The sequence below is a fragment of the Ascaphus truei genome, chromosome 1 (assembly GCF_040206685.1).
Source record: "Ascaphus truei isolate aAscTru1 chromosome 1, aAscTru1.hap1, whole genome shotgun sequence".
NCBI classification, from domain to species: domain Eukaryota; kingdom Metazoa; phylum Chordata; class Amphibia; order Anura; family Ascaphidae; genus Ascaphus; species Ascaphus truei.
This window is the reverse complement of record NC_134483.1, coordinates 159076088-159095525: the sequence shown is the minus strand read 5'-3', so window position 1 is coordinate 159095525 and position 19438 is coordinate 159076088. Positions and strand designations below refer to the sequence as shown.

At 42.6% G+C, this 19438-nt stretch overlaps 1 protein-coding gene across 3 annotated transcripts in view; it reads left to right on the top strand.

Moving 5' to 3' along the window:
- Positions 1-2036: 2036 nt before the first annotated feature.
- The window catches only part of UHRF2 (ubiquitin like with PHD and ring finger domains 2), a 123302-nt gene continuing 105900 nt past the window's right edge, over positions 2037-19438 (top strand). Inside the window, exons 1-2 of one of the 3 annotated variants that reach the window (XM_075596543.1) lie at positions 2037-2251; positions 2839-3017. In XM_075596543.1, coding sequence (XP_075452658.1) covers positions 2865-3017 — 153 coding nt within the window. In that variant the 5' untranslated portion in view covers positions 2037-2251; positions 2839-2864. The remainder of the gene's footprint in view (positions 2252-2838; positions 3018-19438) is intronic. The other 2 variants (XM_075596526.1, XM_075596535.1) reach the window with 2 other exon arrangements.

Below are 19438 nucleotides of genomic sequence, written 5' to 3'. Positions count from 1 at the left end.
GCTTTAGCGTCTGCCTCTCCCTCTGACTCTGAAGGGAGTCTAGTGCTGCCGCCATCTTGGGATCCTGGGTGATTCTGCAGCGTGTGCTCCCTGGTAAAACATTTTTACAAATATAAAATAAATACAAATTGTTATTTTGCAGCTCAAACTGCTGGGAGCATTGGCAACAACTTATCACAAACAGGAAAATGTTACAAAGATCTTGCCCTGTTGGGGAGATGGGCTAAAAACTGGTATTAAGGGTTACATTTTTTTTTATAGTATTATCTCATTCTAATACTACAGAATGTATTTATTTATTTATAAAACATGTAGGATACGCTATTGTTTGGATTGCTCAAATAGGATGTACATTTTAGTGCACATAATTAAGAGATTAGTATTGAACACAGCCTATAGACTGGGTTCATCACAGCTTGCAAATATTATTTTATTCAGTTACAGATAGATGTATTTCCTAATTATTATTATCCTACAGCAAATGTTTAGTTTTAAATAATATAGGAAAACATTAGGGTTAATTCACATTAATGACAGATCAAGATTTTTAATTATACAGTAGATGTTTAGAACACTCTTCGTTTGTATGCTTATCTGAACTTGCATGAAAAATTAGAGCTTGTGCAGTCTTCTTTTGCTAGAGATTTACCGCTGCATTGCCCCGAGATACTGCCTGTTACTCGTGTCAAACTGATGCCATTTTCTAGGGAACTACAATATTTCAAGCAAGTGCCATGACATGGGAGGTTCCATAATTTAGGGGAGGGGGAGAACGACGGGGGATTTCCTATCAAACTGGTGTCATATTTTGGGGGCTGCCTGTCAGGCTTGTACCACGACTTGGGTTCTTGCCTATTGGGCTAATGCCATGCTATGGGCTCTTACCTGTCATGCTAGTGTTTTGCTTTGCAGGAGGGTGCCTGTCAGGATTTTGAATGCCCAAGGAACTTTCATGTTAGGCACGTTCTATAGTGCTGGGTGCGCTGATTTTTAGTTGGCCGACGTTAGTCAGCCTTTCTATAGAAGGGCCGCGCGCACGCACGGCAGGGAGAGGGGAGCCGACAGACAGCGGCGAAGATGAGGAAATTCATCTTATCGCGCCGCTGCCTGCGCTCAAATGTATGTATGTGTGTGTATGTGTATGTATGTATGCATGTATGCGTGTTTGTATGGGGGGGGGGGGTGTGTGTGTGTGTGTGTGTGTGTGTGTGTGTGTGTGTGTGTGTGTGTGTGTGTGTGTGTGTGTGTGTGTGTGTGTGTGTGTGTGTGCGTGCGTGCGTAATTAACTGCAGAAGTTAAAAAAAAAATATTTATTAAAGTTTTTTTTCCTTTAAAAAAATCTTATCTAGGACTTACTTTCATTCACACAACCCATGCACACACATACATACACACACATATTCCTTACCTGCAGCTCCCGGCACTATATACACGAAAGCATGCGGCACGTTCCTATGCGAACGCGCGGCCGCACGTTGTATATTACAGCCCTAAGGCTGGAGCTCTGACAGTTACTACCCCAGGAAAAAAGAATTAACGATTACAAAGCCTGTTTTTTTTTAACTTTGCAAACCCTACACTTCTTAAATAAAATATTCAAGTAAGCATGTAAATAAGATACAGTAGTTGTAAACGCATAAAGTTACACGTTCATTTTATGTTTAATATTAAAATCCTACTTTTTTACTTAATCATGTGAACCTTCTGTAAAAAAATATCTGCTGTCGAAGAGGTTTACGAAGTGCACATAGCTGAATAAAACAAGCTTTGCAGCTTGTGATGGACCTAACATACATAACTTTGCAGAAAAGACGTAAACAGGGGCTTTAGAATATGACGCAGTGAGATTACCAGAAGATTTTAGGATGCAGTTTACATTTTAATAAAGAATGACAATTGCTCACTTTCTCTTAGCCTCTCCAGAACTGCTTCTCCACAAATGCAACAAAATCGCGCCCTTTTGCAAAAAGGGGTCGGGTTAGTGGCATGAGGGAGTGTGGCTAAGAAGGCTTTAGTTTCTGTTGCACAGCTCAAAGTAAACCAGTCAGATTGTGGAGGTGGGGCTGGCTGCTGCAGTTAACCTTATCTGCCTTAAAGGCAGTCACTGCCTGTGAGGCCTCTTTCATTGCTTCTTTCTTCCTCTTGTGGCTCAGTGGTGAGAGTGTTGTTGGAGTGAGTAATGTATACTAAACGTCCCCGCTGTCCCTTTGGATGATCATATTTTCTCTGCTGTGTTTGAACCAGGATAGAGGTATGTGTCCCGAGAGGGTGTGCCCGTTATATGCATAGCTAAGAAGGTTGCTTTGAAATGATTAGGAAAATACAGCATATGTACTCAGGCAGAGAACATTCCCAGCACTGAGACGGAGAGCTGCATGGCTCTCCAACAGGGGCGGATAAAAACAGAAATGCAAGCCTGTCCTCTGTCTCTTTAATCATAACAAGAGCCAGCCCCAGACTCTGACTTTTCATTTCGCGAGATTTTAGCTTGGCGCCGTGACCCCCATGTGAGAGCAGTTCCTAGTAAACACTCCCTGCAGCTCAGACATGGCTTCCTATTTTTTTTTTTTATAAAAAAAAACAAAATAAGATAATAACAAGGCAAGACGAGAACAAGACATTATTATTGTCGCTTTGTTTTTCATTTTGCAACATTGCCTGCTCATCTACATCTCCACGAGAAGACTTGCCTGCCTTTTTGTGTATTTTTTTTTTTAATTCCTTTTTTCCTTTATGTGCTAATGTCATTGTTTTCGTTTTTCGCATTGTTAAATGCAAAAAAAATAATTTGAAGAAAAAGACTACGAAGATAAAATAGGAAATATTTTAATCCAACAGCTTTGTGAATAAACTGCCGTAACAGGATGTGGATCCAGGTTCGAACTATAGATGGTACGGAGACCCGCACAATAGATGACCTGTCCCGGCTTACCAAGATAGAGGGTCTGAGGGTGAAAATTGAGGAGAGCTTCAACGTGACCCCGGACAGACAGCGGCTTTTCTACCGGGGCAAGCAGGTAACCTGCAGCGACCAGCGTGTGCTCATCAAAATCATCAACAAAGAGATCATGCAGACAGTGCATTAACACTTTGCCTACTGCAGATCAGCTAAGTGCATTACATTGAATCCACTGCATTGGGGGTATACACTGTGCTGCATTCTCACGGTCTGACAGGCCTTGGCTACGTTGCATCCATTACATTAACCCCTTCACATTTGAGGGCTCAGTAGTGTTTTGCATCCAGTGTATTAACCCTTTCACTAATTGAGGGCTATGCATGTCTTTACAATTTGTGTTTATTTCTAAAAATGTTTTCCCAGGAAGTAATACCTCTCGTTTTCAAGTATGTCCTGGGCATAGAGTTATAAAAATACATGGTTACATTAAAAGAACAGGGTTAAACATGAACCTATTACATGACGGGCCTACATGGCGATGCATCCAATGCTTTAACCCCTTCAATAGTTGTCAGAGCTGCATTGCTTCGCATTCAATGTATCTTGGATATTAGCCTCTTCTTTTCTCTTATCAAATAATTTTGCATTTGCTGTATCAAGCGCTTAACTGTTGGAATTGCATGCAGTAAGGTGTTGAACCATTTTCCTGCAGTGCTAGTTGTGCAACATTGTTTTACATTATTATATTTTATTTGTATGATGCCAAAATATTCAGCAGCACAGTACAATGTGGGAGGGAGAACAATCCCATTGTATAACAAGAGTACATATGAGTAAAACAATAGGAAGGAGGTACAGCTCTTTCACTCTTGAATGGGTCTGCTCTGCAGTGAACTTTTTAATCCTTGCAATTAACTGATTACTTACTGAATGGGCCTTGAACAGGCATAATTAACCTCTTCCGTACTCTAACAGCTTCCACTGCATTGCTTCTATTCTCGAGAGGTCTCAAATGCGTAGCTTGGCAAGCAGACATACAAGTAATTTTACTGCTGGAGAGGCCTGTAATGGAATTGATTTGTGTCTTGATTTTGAACTATTTTTAGTTGGTAGAGCCTGTAATTCATTATTGTACATGCAAAATGAATCCTTCTACCTGCTGACAAATTATGTGCCAGATCTTGGCCTTTTTGGGGGGTTAAAGTCACAATGTGAATGTGATAACACCATTTTTTTGGCACAAAATTCCCATCCATGCCACAATTGGATGAAATGACAGGAGCATAATATTAATATACCTTCATTAAAATAAATAAAATGCAGAAATGATTGCGGCATATCTAATGGTCTAATCAACCTGTAACTGCATAAATACGTTGTGCCTCATTTATACTATCCTCTATTTTTATTTCTCCTGTTTTAAACGAAGGATTTTTCTGTCATAGCATTGTATTTCTTCTTGTGAAGTGTCTGTGCAATGGTGAATTCATGTTCAAGGCTTTTGAATCCAAGATGCCATTGCAATTTGTCTTTAGAATAATAAGTACTATGTTTATAGGGATTCTCATTTATCCACTCTCTGTTTCTAGAGAAAATTCAATGTGCTTCTCTGGAGGAAACAGTTAGCGGAAGCTTGCATGTTTTGTTTCCCCGTGAGGGCCGACAAAAACTTGTGTTATTGTACAAGAAGTCTATGACTAAATTTGATTTGTCCCGTGCGGCAAGCAGATCAATTTAAAAAAATAATAATTGTGTGCAAAATCTTTTTTGCATAAAATGCATTATGGTAGTGCTTGCTTGTCCACATCAATATTGTTTTTTTTATTCCTCTACTTGCTGTTTTATTTGTGGGACGTGGTGTGTCTGCAACAATGCCCATGGGCTACAAAAAGCCACTAGGCCGTGGCTGGCTCACCACGTGACTAGTCTTTGTGAACAATGCATGCTGAAGACTTTCGATAGGATCATTGGGGATAATGTGGTATGTCGGTGTTCCAATGATGTTACCAAACTAATCAGTGACCAATCTAATTTCTAAGGCTCTGTAGTATCAGGACCCCCTCACTAATCCAGTAGCCTAAGAGATACTTGCAAGCTTATTTTTAATACGTACATGTCTACATGGGAAACATATTTTTTCCACATCTGCACCTTTTATTGTCGTTTTTGTAAATCAACAACTTTCGCTTTCTACCACCACAAAAACCGTCAATAATTATTTCCTGCTCATGCAATGCATTGTCAAAACATTGAGATGTGGTTTCTTTGTTTTCTAAATTTACTTTGCGGAATGACCCTTCAAAAAATTTTTTTTTTTTTTTCCTTTTGCCATCTTGAAAACCATTACATAATTTGCCCTAATCGCTGCAGTCAGTGCAGAAATAAATGCTGTCAAAAATTAGATCCCAAGATCGATTGAGCTGCTTCTTTGGCCCATTAGTGGTTTTCTACTGTTTTTGCCAAGCAGGACGGCATGCATTTTTAAGGTAACCTTAAATAATTATTTGACAGCCTTTATCTTATACTACAGGTAAAGTACTGTAGAGAGTGAGGACGGACTAATGTTATTCCATTCCATATTATTATGATGCCACCTGCACTTATGCTGAACAAATGGTCAAGTTGGTGAAAATGTCAGATTCAACCAGAATTACCTTCTTGGTTATGTTTTGTAACTCTATATTCTGTTTTGCTTTTTTCAAATCCTTTTCTTACTGCACAATTAATGAGAGGCATCTGGCAGTGTGTGGCATGCCACCTCCTTGCATTACAGCAGGTTTTGGTTCTGTGATCACAATACGTCTCTGTGCTCGGTTACACGAAAACCCCTCTTTTGAATATGATTGTAGTTGACATGTCATTGGGCATAACATTCATGGAATTATGATCCAGTTTATTGGACCAACAATCCACAGAAGCTTCTATTTATATTACTTTGCCCTTTAAGGTATCATTCTTCCATTTTTAACCTAATTTCATCCATTTTTTTTTCTTTAGGCTGCGGCCAGGCAGGGAGCGGGCGCCCTGGTGCTCGTGCGCTGCCGGGAGATTTGTGGCCGGCTAGGTACGCGGGGGGCTTGTTGGGACCGCGCCCAAGACGTCACGGAGCTGGTTCGCCCTCATTGGGCGAACTGCTCACGTGACGCGAAAGCAAGCGGCAGATTCAAATTTGCTTGCTTGGCAAGCAGCTAAGCGCCGTGCATGCTCAGGCGCTTGCTCACGCTGGCCAAACACATTGCCACAATGTATTTCATTGTGGCCAGCGTGAGCGCGCCCGCCCGCTCAGCACCACCCTGGACAAGGCCTAACTTGGACAAATAAAGTCACAGGAAAAAGCAGTATTTCTGTCTCACTCAGGGTTTGTATGCAACAAGCCTGTTTTGGATTTTTTTCCACGAGCCTAGCGAGTCTTTTCTAAGCAAGGACGCGCTGCGTCTAATTTCTGTCCTTTTCAGGATTTTCAAACCGTAATTCATAGATTGTGTTCTTACCACATATTTACAATGCAAATTGGGTTCTCATAACTAACCCAGTTGCTGTGGCCTTAACAAACTAAATGCAACAGATAATATAATTTACTTTTAATTGAATCTAGCGATAATCAATTTTATTTTTAAGTACATAACATTGTTGACATTGCTTTTTTTGCACAAGTCTTTTTTTGCAGTTTACTTAGACTCACCTTTTTTTATGTGATACCACACCTGTGAAACCTGTTGCATGTACTTCTATTTAATTACTTGTTTTCCCACTTTGTGCCAAAGGGCTGTCATTTTTCATAAAATAAAGAATTTGCTGTTCAGTACTGAAACTGTTGATTTGTGTAGAAAAAATAAATGAAAGAGCATGGTATGAGCCACAATCATAATTTTAGTTTAGTGTGCTACATGGGAACACAGAATTGCCATTCAAATTAATGTTCATCTTTGCAGGATCATAGTTAGCAGCTATAGAGAAGATTGTATTCTATTTGCTGTCTTCCTAATGTATGTTGCAAAGTGGGACTGAACCTTTCCTGTAGGAGTGTAATGCATTGATCTCTTCTTATTAATATACTTTTGAGATGTTTAACCTCTGAAAGGTGAAACTCCTATACTTCACTGAATTTAAAAGAATTCTTTTCTCCCCTAGGCTACCTCCCCCTTCTTCCTCCCATTAACCACCCAGTTGACAAGGGCGGGGGGGCTGCAAACTGTTATCCCCGCAGCTGTACGTTACAGGGCTGTTTTATAGCTGGTGCGAGTGCATGGCCGCGAATGCTCGTGCACGAGAAGCACACTTTTTGTGTGTACTGGTCTGTGCTATGAGCGACTGATGGGCGTGGCTATGACACGCACGGGTGGGCGGGGCCATGACGTCACACCATGCTTCACACATACACACAGCCAGAATTACCAAAACCAAAATGGCTGAGGATGTTCATGAAATGCTCCTATTTCTCATGGACAATATATACATGCAAACAGCTGACTTTTCTGGTATACAGAGTATACTCTGGTATACTTTTATATATATATATATATATATATATATATATATATATATATATATATATATATATATATATATATATATATATATATATATATATATATATATATATATATATATATATATATATATATATATATATATATATATATATTGATGCACTGTTTTTAAGTTTAAACTTTGCTGTATGTGTATATATATGTGTATATATATATATATATATATATATATATATGTGTGTGTATATGTAGATATAGATGCACTGTTTTTAAGTTGAAACCTTGCTGTGTGTGTGTGTGTGTGTGTGTGTGTCTATATATATATCACACACACGGCATTGCCTTCTTTATACAGGGATCTGTGTGTTATTAGGGTTGTTCTATATTGCTCGCGATACCTCCGCCGTGCGCATCAATCATAGTTGGCTGTGTTTGGCATCCTTTTGTATAGATGGGACGCGCGCGCGGCCGTGAGTGGTGGCGCGGCAGACAGGAGAAAATATTATGAAAATTATATTTTGGCGCTGCTGCCGAGCCGCAGGGTTTATTTGTGATGCTGTACATATATATTGATCGAGCCAATCTTTTAAAACGGTGAGGGAGCTGTTCCATGGCAAAATAGTATTTAGATAAAAGTTAATATACTGACAAAAAATATTTGTGTTTCCTTGTTCTTCATTAACAAAATTATTTGGTCATAAAACATTTGACCTTTCATTTGCAATGTCCCATGTTAAAATAAAATGTAAATATTGTTAAAATGTAATCTGATTTTGTTTCATTATTCATTATTATTTTGTCCTAAACATTTCGAACATTCATTTGCAATGGTTTTGACGTTTTATGTACTGTATGTCATAAAGACAGCACTAAGCAGTAAGGTCCAAAACAACATCCCATTGTGTGGATCGAAACGTTGGACTTGTGTGACTTACTGCTGAATACAGTTGTTTTGGACCTTACTGCTGAGTACTGTCTTTATATTTATCATCGTTGCTGATGGTAAAGTATAATATGTATGTATATGTATACACACACACATGTACACACGTGTATAGTTATAGATAAAGTGAATTATATAATATTTAAAATTAAAAAAACAGACATTTAAGAATAAATAATTTATTAACATTGAATAACATTAACATTAAATAACATGTGCAACTTTGATAAATATATCATTTTTATAAAACATTAAAACACTTTAAACAAGGAAACAGACTTTAACATGGTTCATAGATATTTAATTATCTTCCACCGCCATTAAAACAAAGTTATGAATTTGAGCTCGTACCCTCAATTTTTTTTACACGATCCATTGACTTCAAAAAAGGATGTTGACTTTTTGAAGTGAAACTTCTTTAGTGGCACCTATTCTGATGGGGTAAAATGGAGAGTTGGGGGCGAAATGTGAAACGGAAGTGACGTCACGGCTCCCCCCGCTCCAAACGGGCGCTGCTCCCCCCACACGGGCGATTACATATGAGCCGCCGCTCCTAACGGCTGCCATTCTCCCCACACGTCCGCTGCCATGCCGCGCATGCGCACTACTAATGGCGACGCTTACGGACTTCTGCACATATGCAGAAGCGGCTGGCAGCGGAGCCGTTGGTGAGAGGAGCAGGACGTTCGGGCGGCTCAGTACCGGCCTCTTCACCATTCCCTGGCTCCTCCGGTCCCCGGCTCCTCCCTAGTCCAGACAAAGCCGGATATCCCTGAAGAGAGGAAGAAACGGAGAGGTGGGGGGAAGAAACGGAGAGGTGGGGGGAAGAAACGGAAAGGTGGGGGGAAGAAACGGAGAGGTGGGGGGAAGGAGCTGAGAGACGGCAGGGGGCAGACTAGGGGTGCTGCTTAGTGTAATATAGGAGGAGGAGGAGGGGAGACTAGATGTGCTGGAGTCCTCGATAGGAAGAGTGTGAGAGCAACAGGTTAGTGAGCACACAGCCAGCGGGGAGGCTGTCACCGTGTGACTCACAGAGAGGTAACCAGGAGAGGGACTGAGGCTCACACAGAGAGGTAACCAGACACACACAGGAGAGGAGACAGGCTGCCGGTTATAACACTCAGTCACACACACACTCACAGTCACACACACACTCAGTCACACACACTCACAGGCACTCACACGCACACTCAGTCACAGTCACACACACACTCACAGTCAGTCACACGCACACTCAGTCACATGCAAACTCAGTTACGCTCGCACTCAGTCACGCACGCACTCTGTCACGCGCGCACTCTGTCACGCGCGGAATTCACACTTAGTGCAAATAGCTAATACAGGGGATGTGTGCCGGGCACGCGCATTCTAAGTCAAATTTATTTGCGTTTTGTCATTGAGATTGTATTTTGATTTTTAATTAAAACATCACCAACACGAATACAATTTCTGTGACAAAAGTCAAAGAAGTTTCACTTACTATGCGCGTGCACAGCACACACAGCTTTTTTTTATTATTAATACCAATATACTCTGCCGATTCCGCAACCCGTGGCGGGATTTGTAGAATCCAATCCGCAGACTGTATAACACGGTTTATTTTAAAATGTAAGTCGTCGTCATCATCATCAGCTTTAATAGGAAAAACATTAGACAATAGTGCAACTTTTTTTCCTCCAAAAGTAATCATTTTATTTTTGAATTCACTAGGGCTTTTTTTTTTCCGCCGGTGGCTCGGATGATATTGAAGTGTCACATTCGTCCTCTTGTGTATCTAACAAAAATGATGCTGATGCAGATGGTGACGCAGATGATTCATCAGTCCTTTGCGTAGGGTCCAGATTAGAATCCGTCTTCGCAGGCATCATTTGTTGTTTTAAAAACAGCATGCTTTCATAGAATGGCCACGCTGATTGATTAAAATGTGAACTTGGTCCTGGGTCACCAGAACACAGCGGCTTTGTTTTTTTTAGTTCTCTTCGGAACGAGTCTCTAAGGCTAAGGACCCGCTGCGGTCGGCGGCGCGCGCGGCCGCGGGCCACCAGCTCCTTTCCTCCAGTCTGGAGGTTCACGCTGGCTCCTTCCGACGTGGCTGACTGCGTGCTGTGACGCGTCAGCCGGCCGATGCTGCAAGCTTCTGGTGATCAGTAGCGCTGACGCGTCACGTGGTGCGGCAGTCAGCCAATGAGGGGAGGGTGGCGGCTACCCTCTCCCCGTGTTTTCTGTGGGGGTGACGGGGCACAGATCCGCTCACTGTCTGTCCCCGAGACGGAGGGGGGGAGGGGCTGTGACATCCGCGGGACCGCACAGCCTGGAGAGGGACATTACCCCCTGTCATGGCCGCGCCCCCCCGACCCGTCTTGGCCACGCCCCCCGCGCTGAAAAAAGTCAGCTGCAGATCGCGGGAAGCAGTGCGGGCGCGTGCAGCGGGGCCTCGGCCTTTGATTTTTCCACTTCCCTTTTGCGGCATCATCTAAAAAAATATATAAAAACAGAAATGTTCACATGTTGAAGTTATATTCTAATAATGTTACACCCGCTTAATATGAACTCGGCCTGCATTAATCCTGCACTTTCCCTCTATAATACCCTACCCGCCACGTTCATGTTATCTCACAGCGTGCTAATGTGAAATAAAGGTGCGCGCGCCGTGCTTCCCGCAGGCGGACATTTCCCCTCACCCCCTCCATCTATCCCTTCTTATCTATCAGTGAGGCGGGTTCGCGCTCTTTCCCAGGTCACCTCGCGCTCTGAGCACTGCGCCGGTTTCATGTGCGCACGCTGCTGCGCCCAAGAGATTGAAATACCAAAGTGGGCGTGTCCCGCGCCTCGATGTCACTCACAACCAGCATAGAAATGGCCCGATAATGGTCAACGACGCCACAGTCACTGTTCCTCTAGCATGAGCACGTTTTGTGCGAGTGGGTTGTATCAATCTGTGTAACAATAAAAGGGATATTTATAGTAGATGAGTGGCATATACCATGTTTATAGTCAGTGCTGGAGTGGCCTTTTCAGATGTATTGCATAAACAGAGAAATGGTCAGCAAGTTCCCTGTAGACATTGAAAAGTAAATACAAATAAACATAGCCCGAGGTCACTTCGTAGCAGATTAAACTAATCCCTGATTTTATTTATATTCATCCACCTTAAATCCGTGTTTTTCAAATATCTTTTTGGTGCACCCAAGGCAGACAACATTGTAGAAATAAGCAATGAATTACCTAGCACAGACCTTTGCACTTATGTATGTACGGTTATCTCTACAGCGTGGCTTGGGGGGGGTGTCTTGGCTAGAGGGTTGAGAAACAGGGCCCTAAATGTGAGATGGGCCAGCAAAGTCAATGAGTTAATGTGACAGTTTATAGGTCAAAGCCTTCTAGTGCCAGCGACGCGACGTCGCGTCAAAAAAAGTGCATTGCCGCCATTGCGTGTGCTTATATTAAGCGCGACGGAGCGACGGCTTGGTCGCCATCGCTGGAAGTCATCTCAATTTGATTTTTCCAGCGACCATAGCCTGATGTCGCCGGCACTATAAGCGTAGCCTTAGGCTGCGATTATGCCAAAAAACGCCTGTCTTGTCTCCCGTAGCAACACCACGCGGCGCAAAAACAAGTGTCATACAAACGTGATAAGTGCTTATCACTATTATTATTATTATTTTTATTATTAACTGCTTAATCAGCTTTCAGGTTTCATTCACAAAGAATGAAATTTGCTCTTAGACAGGGGAGGTGTTTAGACAGAAGTCACCAGCGACGCACCCCTCCCTGTCTGCAGAGAGCTCCGCACAGGAGAGTGAGGGGAAAGGTTTGTGTGTCTGTTGTGTTTTGTGGGAGTAAAGGGGGTCAGCAGAGTGTTTTATTAGTGTGTGTGTCTTCTGTTGGTGTGTGTTTTGTGGGTGTAGAGGGGGCAGCAGAGTCTTGTTGGTGTGTTTCTGCTGTGTTTTGTTGGTGTAGAGCGGGACCTGCAGTGTGTGTGTTTTGTGGGTGGAGGGTGCAGAGTGTTTTGTTGGTGTGTGTGTCTGCAGTGTGTGGGTTTACAGGGGGCTGCAGTGGGGGTAGAGAGGGGCTGCTGATGTGTGTTTTGTGGATGTAGAGGTGTCAGAGTCTGTTTTGTTGATTTGTGTGTCTGCAGTGTGTATTGTAGGTGCAGAGGGGTGGCTGCAGTGTGTGTTTTGTGTGTGGAGGAGGGGTACAGAGTGTTGTTGTGTGTGTCTGCAGTGTGTGTTTTGTGGATGTAGAGCTGGCAGTCTGTTGGTTTGCGAGTGCCTGCAGTGTGTGTTTTGTGGGTGTAGATGGGGGGCTGCAGTGTGTGTGTAAAATGTAAAATAAGACTACATTTAGCCTATAATAGTAATAATCCCCTCAGAACAGGGCATTAATGGCCAATAATGCCTTGGCTGGGTTAAAGTCCCTCGGCTTCGCCTCGGGCCTTCAACTCTTCCAGCCAGGGCATTATTGGCAAGTAATGCCCTGTTCTATGGGGATTATTACTTAAATGATCTGACCGTTACGTCGTTTTTTAAAAATTCTAGTTCGTCAAAACATTCTGGGGTGGTGCGTCCTTCCTAGAATTCTTTTTACGATATAGAATATGAAATGGTGCAAATTGGTGCATACTTTGAGTGGAATTTTGAAAAATAAATTTACGTAACAGATTTGTAAATTACATACCTGCAATCATACTTGCCCATGGCGAGCAATACTAGTCTTAATGATCCTCGCCCACAAATTCCAAGATTGTTGTACCCCTCTCTATCCTCTCACCCGCCATCCTCTCCCCCCCCTGCCGCCCTCTCACCCCTCCCCTCATCTTCTCTCTCCTCATCATCTTACCCCCCTCCCCACATCCTCTTACCCCCCTCCCCACATCCTCTCTCACCCCCCCCCCACATCCTCTCTCACCCCCCCCCCACATCCTCTCTCACACCCCCCCTCCACTTCCTGTCATTCTCTTCCCCCCCAACCACCTGTGATTCTCACCCTCCCCCCTCTCTGTCATTCTCACAATAACTGGACAGCCACAGAAAACACACACTGGACAGCCCAAATACACACAGGGCAGCCCAAATACACACAGCACAGACAGACCACAGCCTCACCACTCTCCACTCCATCTTAAATGTGTTCTCCTAGGCACAAAATGGTGATCCCAATAAATGTGCGTCTAGATGGGGGATGTCTACTTCATTTATGGAAAGTCACATTTTCATCCGGCTTATCAAATGTTTATATCTGAGGCTTATTTGGATGGTGTATGGTGTCTGTCCCTGCTTGAGAGGTAAAGAATCCTGATAGATCCAATGGGCTCTAGTCCTTGCCCCAGTTTGTCTTGCTAGGAGTGAGGTTGATTCGCCAGTGATTCGGACAGCTCCATCCCTTTGCGGTTGGTGTTTCACCTCATAGATGTGTAGAACGCCAGTGCATCAGAAAAACAAGTCCTTAGTGTATTCGTAACATCTGCAGTTAAGAAACTCCCAATAGGCTGTATAAAACAAAAAAGTTACCCTAATAGGGTTTAGGGGACTAGTACTTAATGCCACAGGCACCAATAAAGAATAGTACAACCAATGTCCCATATAGTGAGAATGAAGGGGTGTGGCAACCCACAGGTATAACTCACTTTTGAATTGCAGAATCCAGGGGAGTGTTCTTCAGCAGGGATAAATAGCGTGCAGTCCACCAGTAACAGAAGCAGGAACAGGAGAAAAAACGGCAGTGCACTGCCAAGAAAACCAGGTGGAGGCTCACGGCAGCAAAAGGAAAAATTTATTTATGCCATACAAAGATTGGACAAATGTCCCCCCTAGCCCCAACAAATATCCACCTACACGTTTCGGGCTCTATGCCCTTTCTCAAGGTGTGAGGTTGATTCGCCAGTGATTCGGACAGCTCCATCCCTTTGCGGTTGGTGTTTCACCTCAGCCTGGCGTCTTGTCTCACTTGTCCGATCTATGGGACTCTGTGCTTTTAACTCTCCTCTCACCTTGCTGTGGTTGGCGTTTCAGCCCAACTATGTGATTTCCATGGTATGGATAATCCACTCCTCCGATTGGCGTGGTTCAGTTCAGCTGATTGGCCTCTCACCTTGCTGCCACCGATGCATGTCCAGTATTACCTCTCATTTATTACTGGACAGAGTGTCCAAATACAGGACAGGTGGCAACCCTAGGTGTTAGGAGCTCTTATTGGATCTAGAAACCCCGCTATTGGTAATCCTCTGGTTCCCTGTATCTTTCCAGGTGTGGGGTTAGCATAAACTACAGCAATATAAGGCCAGATCGATAGTGCCTTTGCCTGTGCGGAGGCGTGCGTGGCCTTGACGTCACCCGCTTAAAGCAGGTGCATTTTTTGGCCATGGTACGCACGCCGTCCGTGAGCGTTTCTAGGGGCGTGCCAGTGACGTCACGGAGCTGTTTCGCCCTCATTGGGCGAACCGCTTGCGTGACCGGCCTGTCGCGCCAAGAAATCAGTTTGAACTGATTTCTTGCACACCGCTCGCCCCCTCCCGCGCGCACGCCGCATGGACGCGAACACTGCCTTAAGGCAGTCTGTTCGCTCAGCGCACAGTCTGCGGTACCATGGCCCCAGCGTAAAGTGTTAAACGTTCACTTACAAGCTGTGATTTTAGTTCATACCTCACAATCCATTTGGTATCATTCCCCGTTCCACTTAGACTTTTTTTTAAAAATTACATTATTTTTAGAAATTGCCTTCATTTTTTCGTTTTCATCGCATTTCTTGTACTTGACTGTCAAATCTTTCAGCAGTTTTCAATATCTATACTACTGATTTAGCATATTTTTGTTCTGCTCCTTAAATATAGCTGACTTTCTTTAAGATGCCTCATAAATTAGTTCAAATCACTTGAGCATTCTTAAAATATTTATGCATAAACCCTAACAAAAAGGTGCAGGTTATTTATACTCTACAGTATTTGTTGAACTTTTTGAAGTTTGCCTTTTAGGCCTAAATTTAAAAAAACATTTGTGTTGCATATTTTATTGATATTCTCTTGAATTACAAACTAAATGATTTAATGAACGCAATAACAATTAACATTAAGAACACATTTTCATATAATAAATAAAATATTAAGAAACCTATGTAATATGAGCAGCACTGGATAGTTTACTGAAAAACAGCCATAACCTAATAACTAAATGCAACAGAACATCATACATGCATAAATATACAAACCTATAATATATGTTTAGGTCAAATAAAGCAGTATTGTCTATTTAAGAAGGATATTATTGTTTATTTGTTTCCAACATGATACATGTGAACTTAGGTTGTCAGCGGTTATAGACGATTCAGCTGTTCAATATGTTAAATCCTAAAGCAAGCTATTACAGATGTAGACGTGGTGTTTCCTGTTTGAGTGCTTTTAATTTATTGCAAATCTAAAATACGTTGCTAAATTGGACTGGGGTTTAGTTGGGGGAGGGTGCTTTTATTCTTTACAAAACTCTGACCATTTGCACATGCGATATGGATTGGAAGAGAGGACATGCCGTCTGATCAGAAGCAATCATGTCAAGGAAGTTCACCCAGCCACAATGGCCAGGGTCAAACTAAAAAAAAACCTGGGTATTTGCTGACCGCCCACACAAAATCCGGCTCACATTCTTTTGCCTTGTCTCTCTCAGAGGAAATTAAACACTGCTACAAGTGAATATATATATATATATATATATATATATATATATATATATATATATATATATATATATATATATATATATATATATATATATATATATATATATATATATATATATATAATCATGCAAATGAGCATACAGTTAAATTTCCATTATATATATATATTTATTATATTCACTGTATGTGCATATTAGTGATAACCACGTTTGTTGAGATTTACAGAGATATGTATAACATAATAAAGAGAAATATAGAGTCTGGATATGTACATTAAATAATAATGTGACCTTTAGGCGGAAGGCGTCCCTGCAATGAGGAGCTTACAATTTAAGTGGTACTGTGTATAAACTAAGACTAACCTGTAGCAGGAGAGGGAACCCTCTAGCAATCCCTGCCCCCACAGTCACTTCTATGCCATTGTTTGTGAAGGTCTGTGAGCTTCCTGTGCATTCAGAGTTCACTTATAAATTACTCTGCAGTCCTTCATGGACTTTGAGGCCCTTTGAAAGGCCGGCCTTAAGAGATTGTGGGCAACATAAATCATCTCCCTCACTTAGGGCCAGACTCACTATACTATGTAACATCAAGGCAAATAACGTGACGTTAAGTAAATCCGTAACAGACATTGTTTTCCCTCAGGTTTACAGAATACCCAGGAAACAAATGATATTAAAAAATAATGGCCATACTACTAGACCTCATTAGCATAATATTAACGGCATGTTATTTCAGGATAATGCTATGTTATCTTCAAATAATATGATGTTATTGAAGTCTTGTCGTTACTTTCAGCCATTGAAGGAGAGGAGGAGAGAGTGAAATAAAGCAGGGCAACAACACTACATTATTTAAGTCATACCTAAACCTGGCGTTGCTTCCATCCATTCGACGGAAGAAGGCTTTGCCTATTGCTTTTGCCCTATTTCAATGTCTAAAGCCAAGTTTAGGCATGACCTAAGTAATGTAATGTTATTTTTGTTGGAGCTAACAGAGTTTTGTGAGTAGGGGATTCTTATGCTTGCACCTTATTTGCAGCTGTTTCTCCCTAACGTCCGCTATTTACACTGGTAGGCTTCTTAACGTTATATTATTTTCTTTATTGAGTACAGCTTTAACATTAACTGAGGTTATGGCATATGGAGCTGTAACGTAAATATAAAACGAGCATTAGTCATGGTCATAACTTGTATCTCCTCAGCGTTGCAACAAGTCTGAAATTGTGGTTTAATTTTAGAACAAATACATTTTTCCCAAAGGTTAAGTTACACATAAAATTTTGTTCAAGTGTAAACCGTTAACTATGATGCTTATGTTTATTAACATAGTTAAAAAAAGATGCACTGAAAACCCCCACAGTCAGACGTAGAAAGACTAACATAGTCTGCCCATAATTTGTAGTGATTTAATTCATAGTTGTTCAGAAGTAATACATGATCTTGTCTGTTATGCTACTGCATTGCTATTCTGTTTTTTCACTAAACAAAAGCACTATAGACATCATTGTACTTGTTATATAAAAATAAAGAAAATGTTACATTGTACTTTAAAGAGGCAATCCAAGCAGCCATTTTTTTTTTTAATTGGTTGGAAGCACTGGGTCTCCGGAGCTGAACCCCATTAATTTCAGTTCCTGGGACCCCCTGCTTCCAGAGATACTAACTTCAGTAAGTGGTGCCGTTTTGCCGCTTTAGCTCGCTGGTGGGGTTCATGTAATGTCGGCTTTTCAAAGCCCCTGCATCCTGTGGGCCAATAGGGAGCTGTGACGTCATCCGGCACGATATCCTATAAGCCTACGTGATGTGGGAGCTTTAAACTTTGCCGAAATACCGGCACCCCCTCGGAAGTAAATATTCCGGGAAGCAGAGGGTCGTCGGAGCTGATTCTTCACTTAATACATAAATTAAATACATTATTAGGTTAAAATTTTGGCTTATGCAGCATAGGGCAATAAACACGCCCATCAGAAGTGGGAGTTGGGACTCGTCCAGGTTGGTGCTGAGCGGGCGCGCGCGCTCACCCTGGACACGTTGCGAAAAGGCACGTGGCCTTCGTGAGCGGGTGGGCTCGCAGCTTGCCACGTAAGCAAAATTGCTTTTGCTGCTCGCAAGCACGTCACGTGAGCGGTTCGCCCAATGAGGGCGAAACAGCTCCGTGATGCCGGAGCTGCGCCCCCAGACACGCGCACCTAGCCGGCCAAGAAAAACACGGCCGAGCAGGGCGCAGCTCTGGAGCGCCAGCGCGCCTGTTTCCACCCTGGACGAGGCCTTAAAGCAGCAGTACAAGCTGCCGAGTTTGTGTTATTTAATTTTTTCCCTTTAATATGTGCATCAATACAGTCCACACAATGATAAGTAATTAGCTAAGTTGCCGATTGATCCGTTCTCCTGTGATCGATAGGCCAAGATTCAGCTCAGGGGTTCACTAAATGGCTGTCAGCGCAGCAGAAGAGAACCAAAGATGCAAAGTTCTGTGGGGAAGATCATGTGACCAGGCTGTCACTAGATACAATTGGTGCACTGCTAGAGAGGTTGAGACAAGCAACCCAAGCTAAGAATGCTTTGAAATTGACGGATTGATTGCTCGGTTAGTAGGTGATTGTACCTTTCTTTTCTCTACCAGGCTACCTAGGTATACAACAGACCAGAAAATAGTTAATATTGAATACAAACTATACTACCTACCCACCTTGGCTACCTACTGTAAGTGGCTAGTAAAGCATTGCATTCCACCTACGAGGAATACCTCCCCCCCCCCAACAAACCTCACCACCTATATAGTAGGCCAGTGGCCAATAACCCTCTAAGCCAGATATGGCTGATTGGGCTATTGGCCACTATGGGAATAATAAATAAATACAGCAAACATAAAAATATACATATGTAGCCAGGTACCCCCTGGGCTACTAACCTGCCCTGCCTAACACATAAGCCCTGGTACCAGCACAGGCTGTGTTAGGGTTAATCTCGGCCATCTGCAGTAAACAACTCCCTAGAAGTGACGGGGGGGTCCAAGGCCGAGGTACTGCCCATAATAGGGGCGGCAAGCTGGGGCCCTCCCCTGGGCACAAAAAGGGGCTGCAGCCAAATTAGTGTAAGTTGTAGAAGTGTGGAGCCTCGACCCCTGGGGGTTGAGTCCAGGGACCAAAAGAAGAGTGTACATGTTGATATGCTGTAATATACTGCTGTATGAAGAATAAAGACCACAGTTCTGTTTTATACTTCTACCTGAGACTGCAGTTCTTCAGGGGAAGGTGAGAGTGTTTTCCAACTGAGGACTGCACCTGTTCCTGATGGGCCCTGTTGGAATGGAGGTGCTGCACCCAGAGGAGAAGGTACCAAGCACCAAAAGCCTGTCCTTCTTATCCCCAATACCACCAGCTCAGAGCCTCCTGTGAGCCTAACAGATAGCACCAAACACGGGTAACAAACAGTGAAT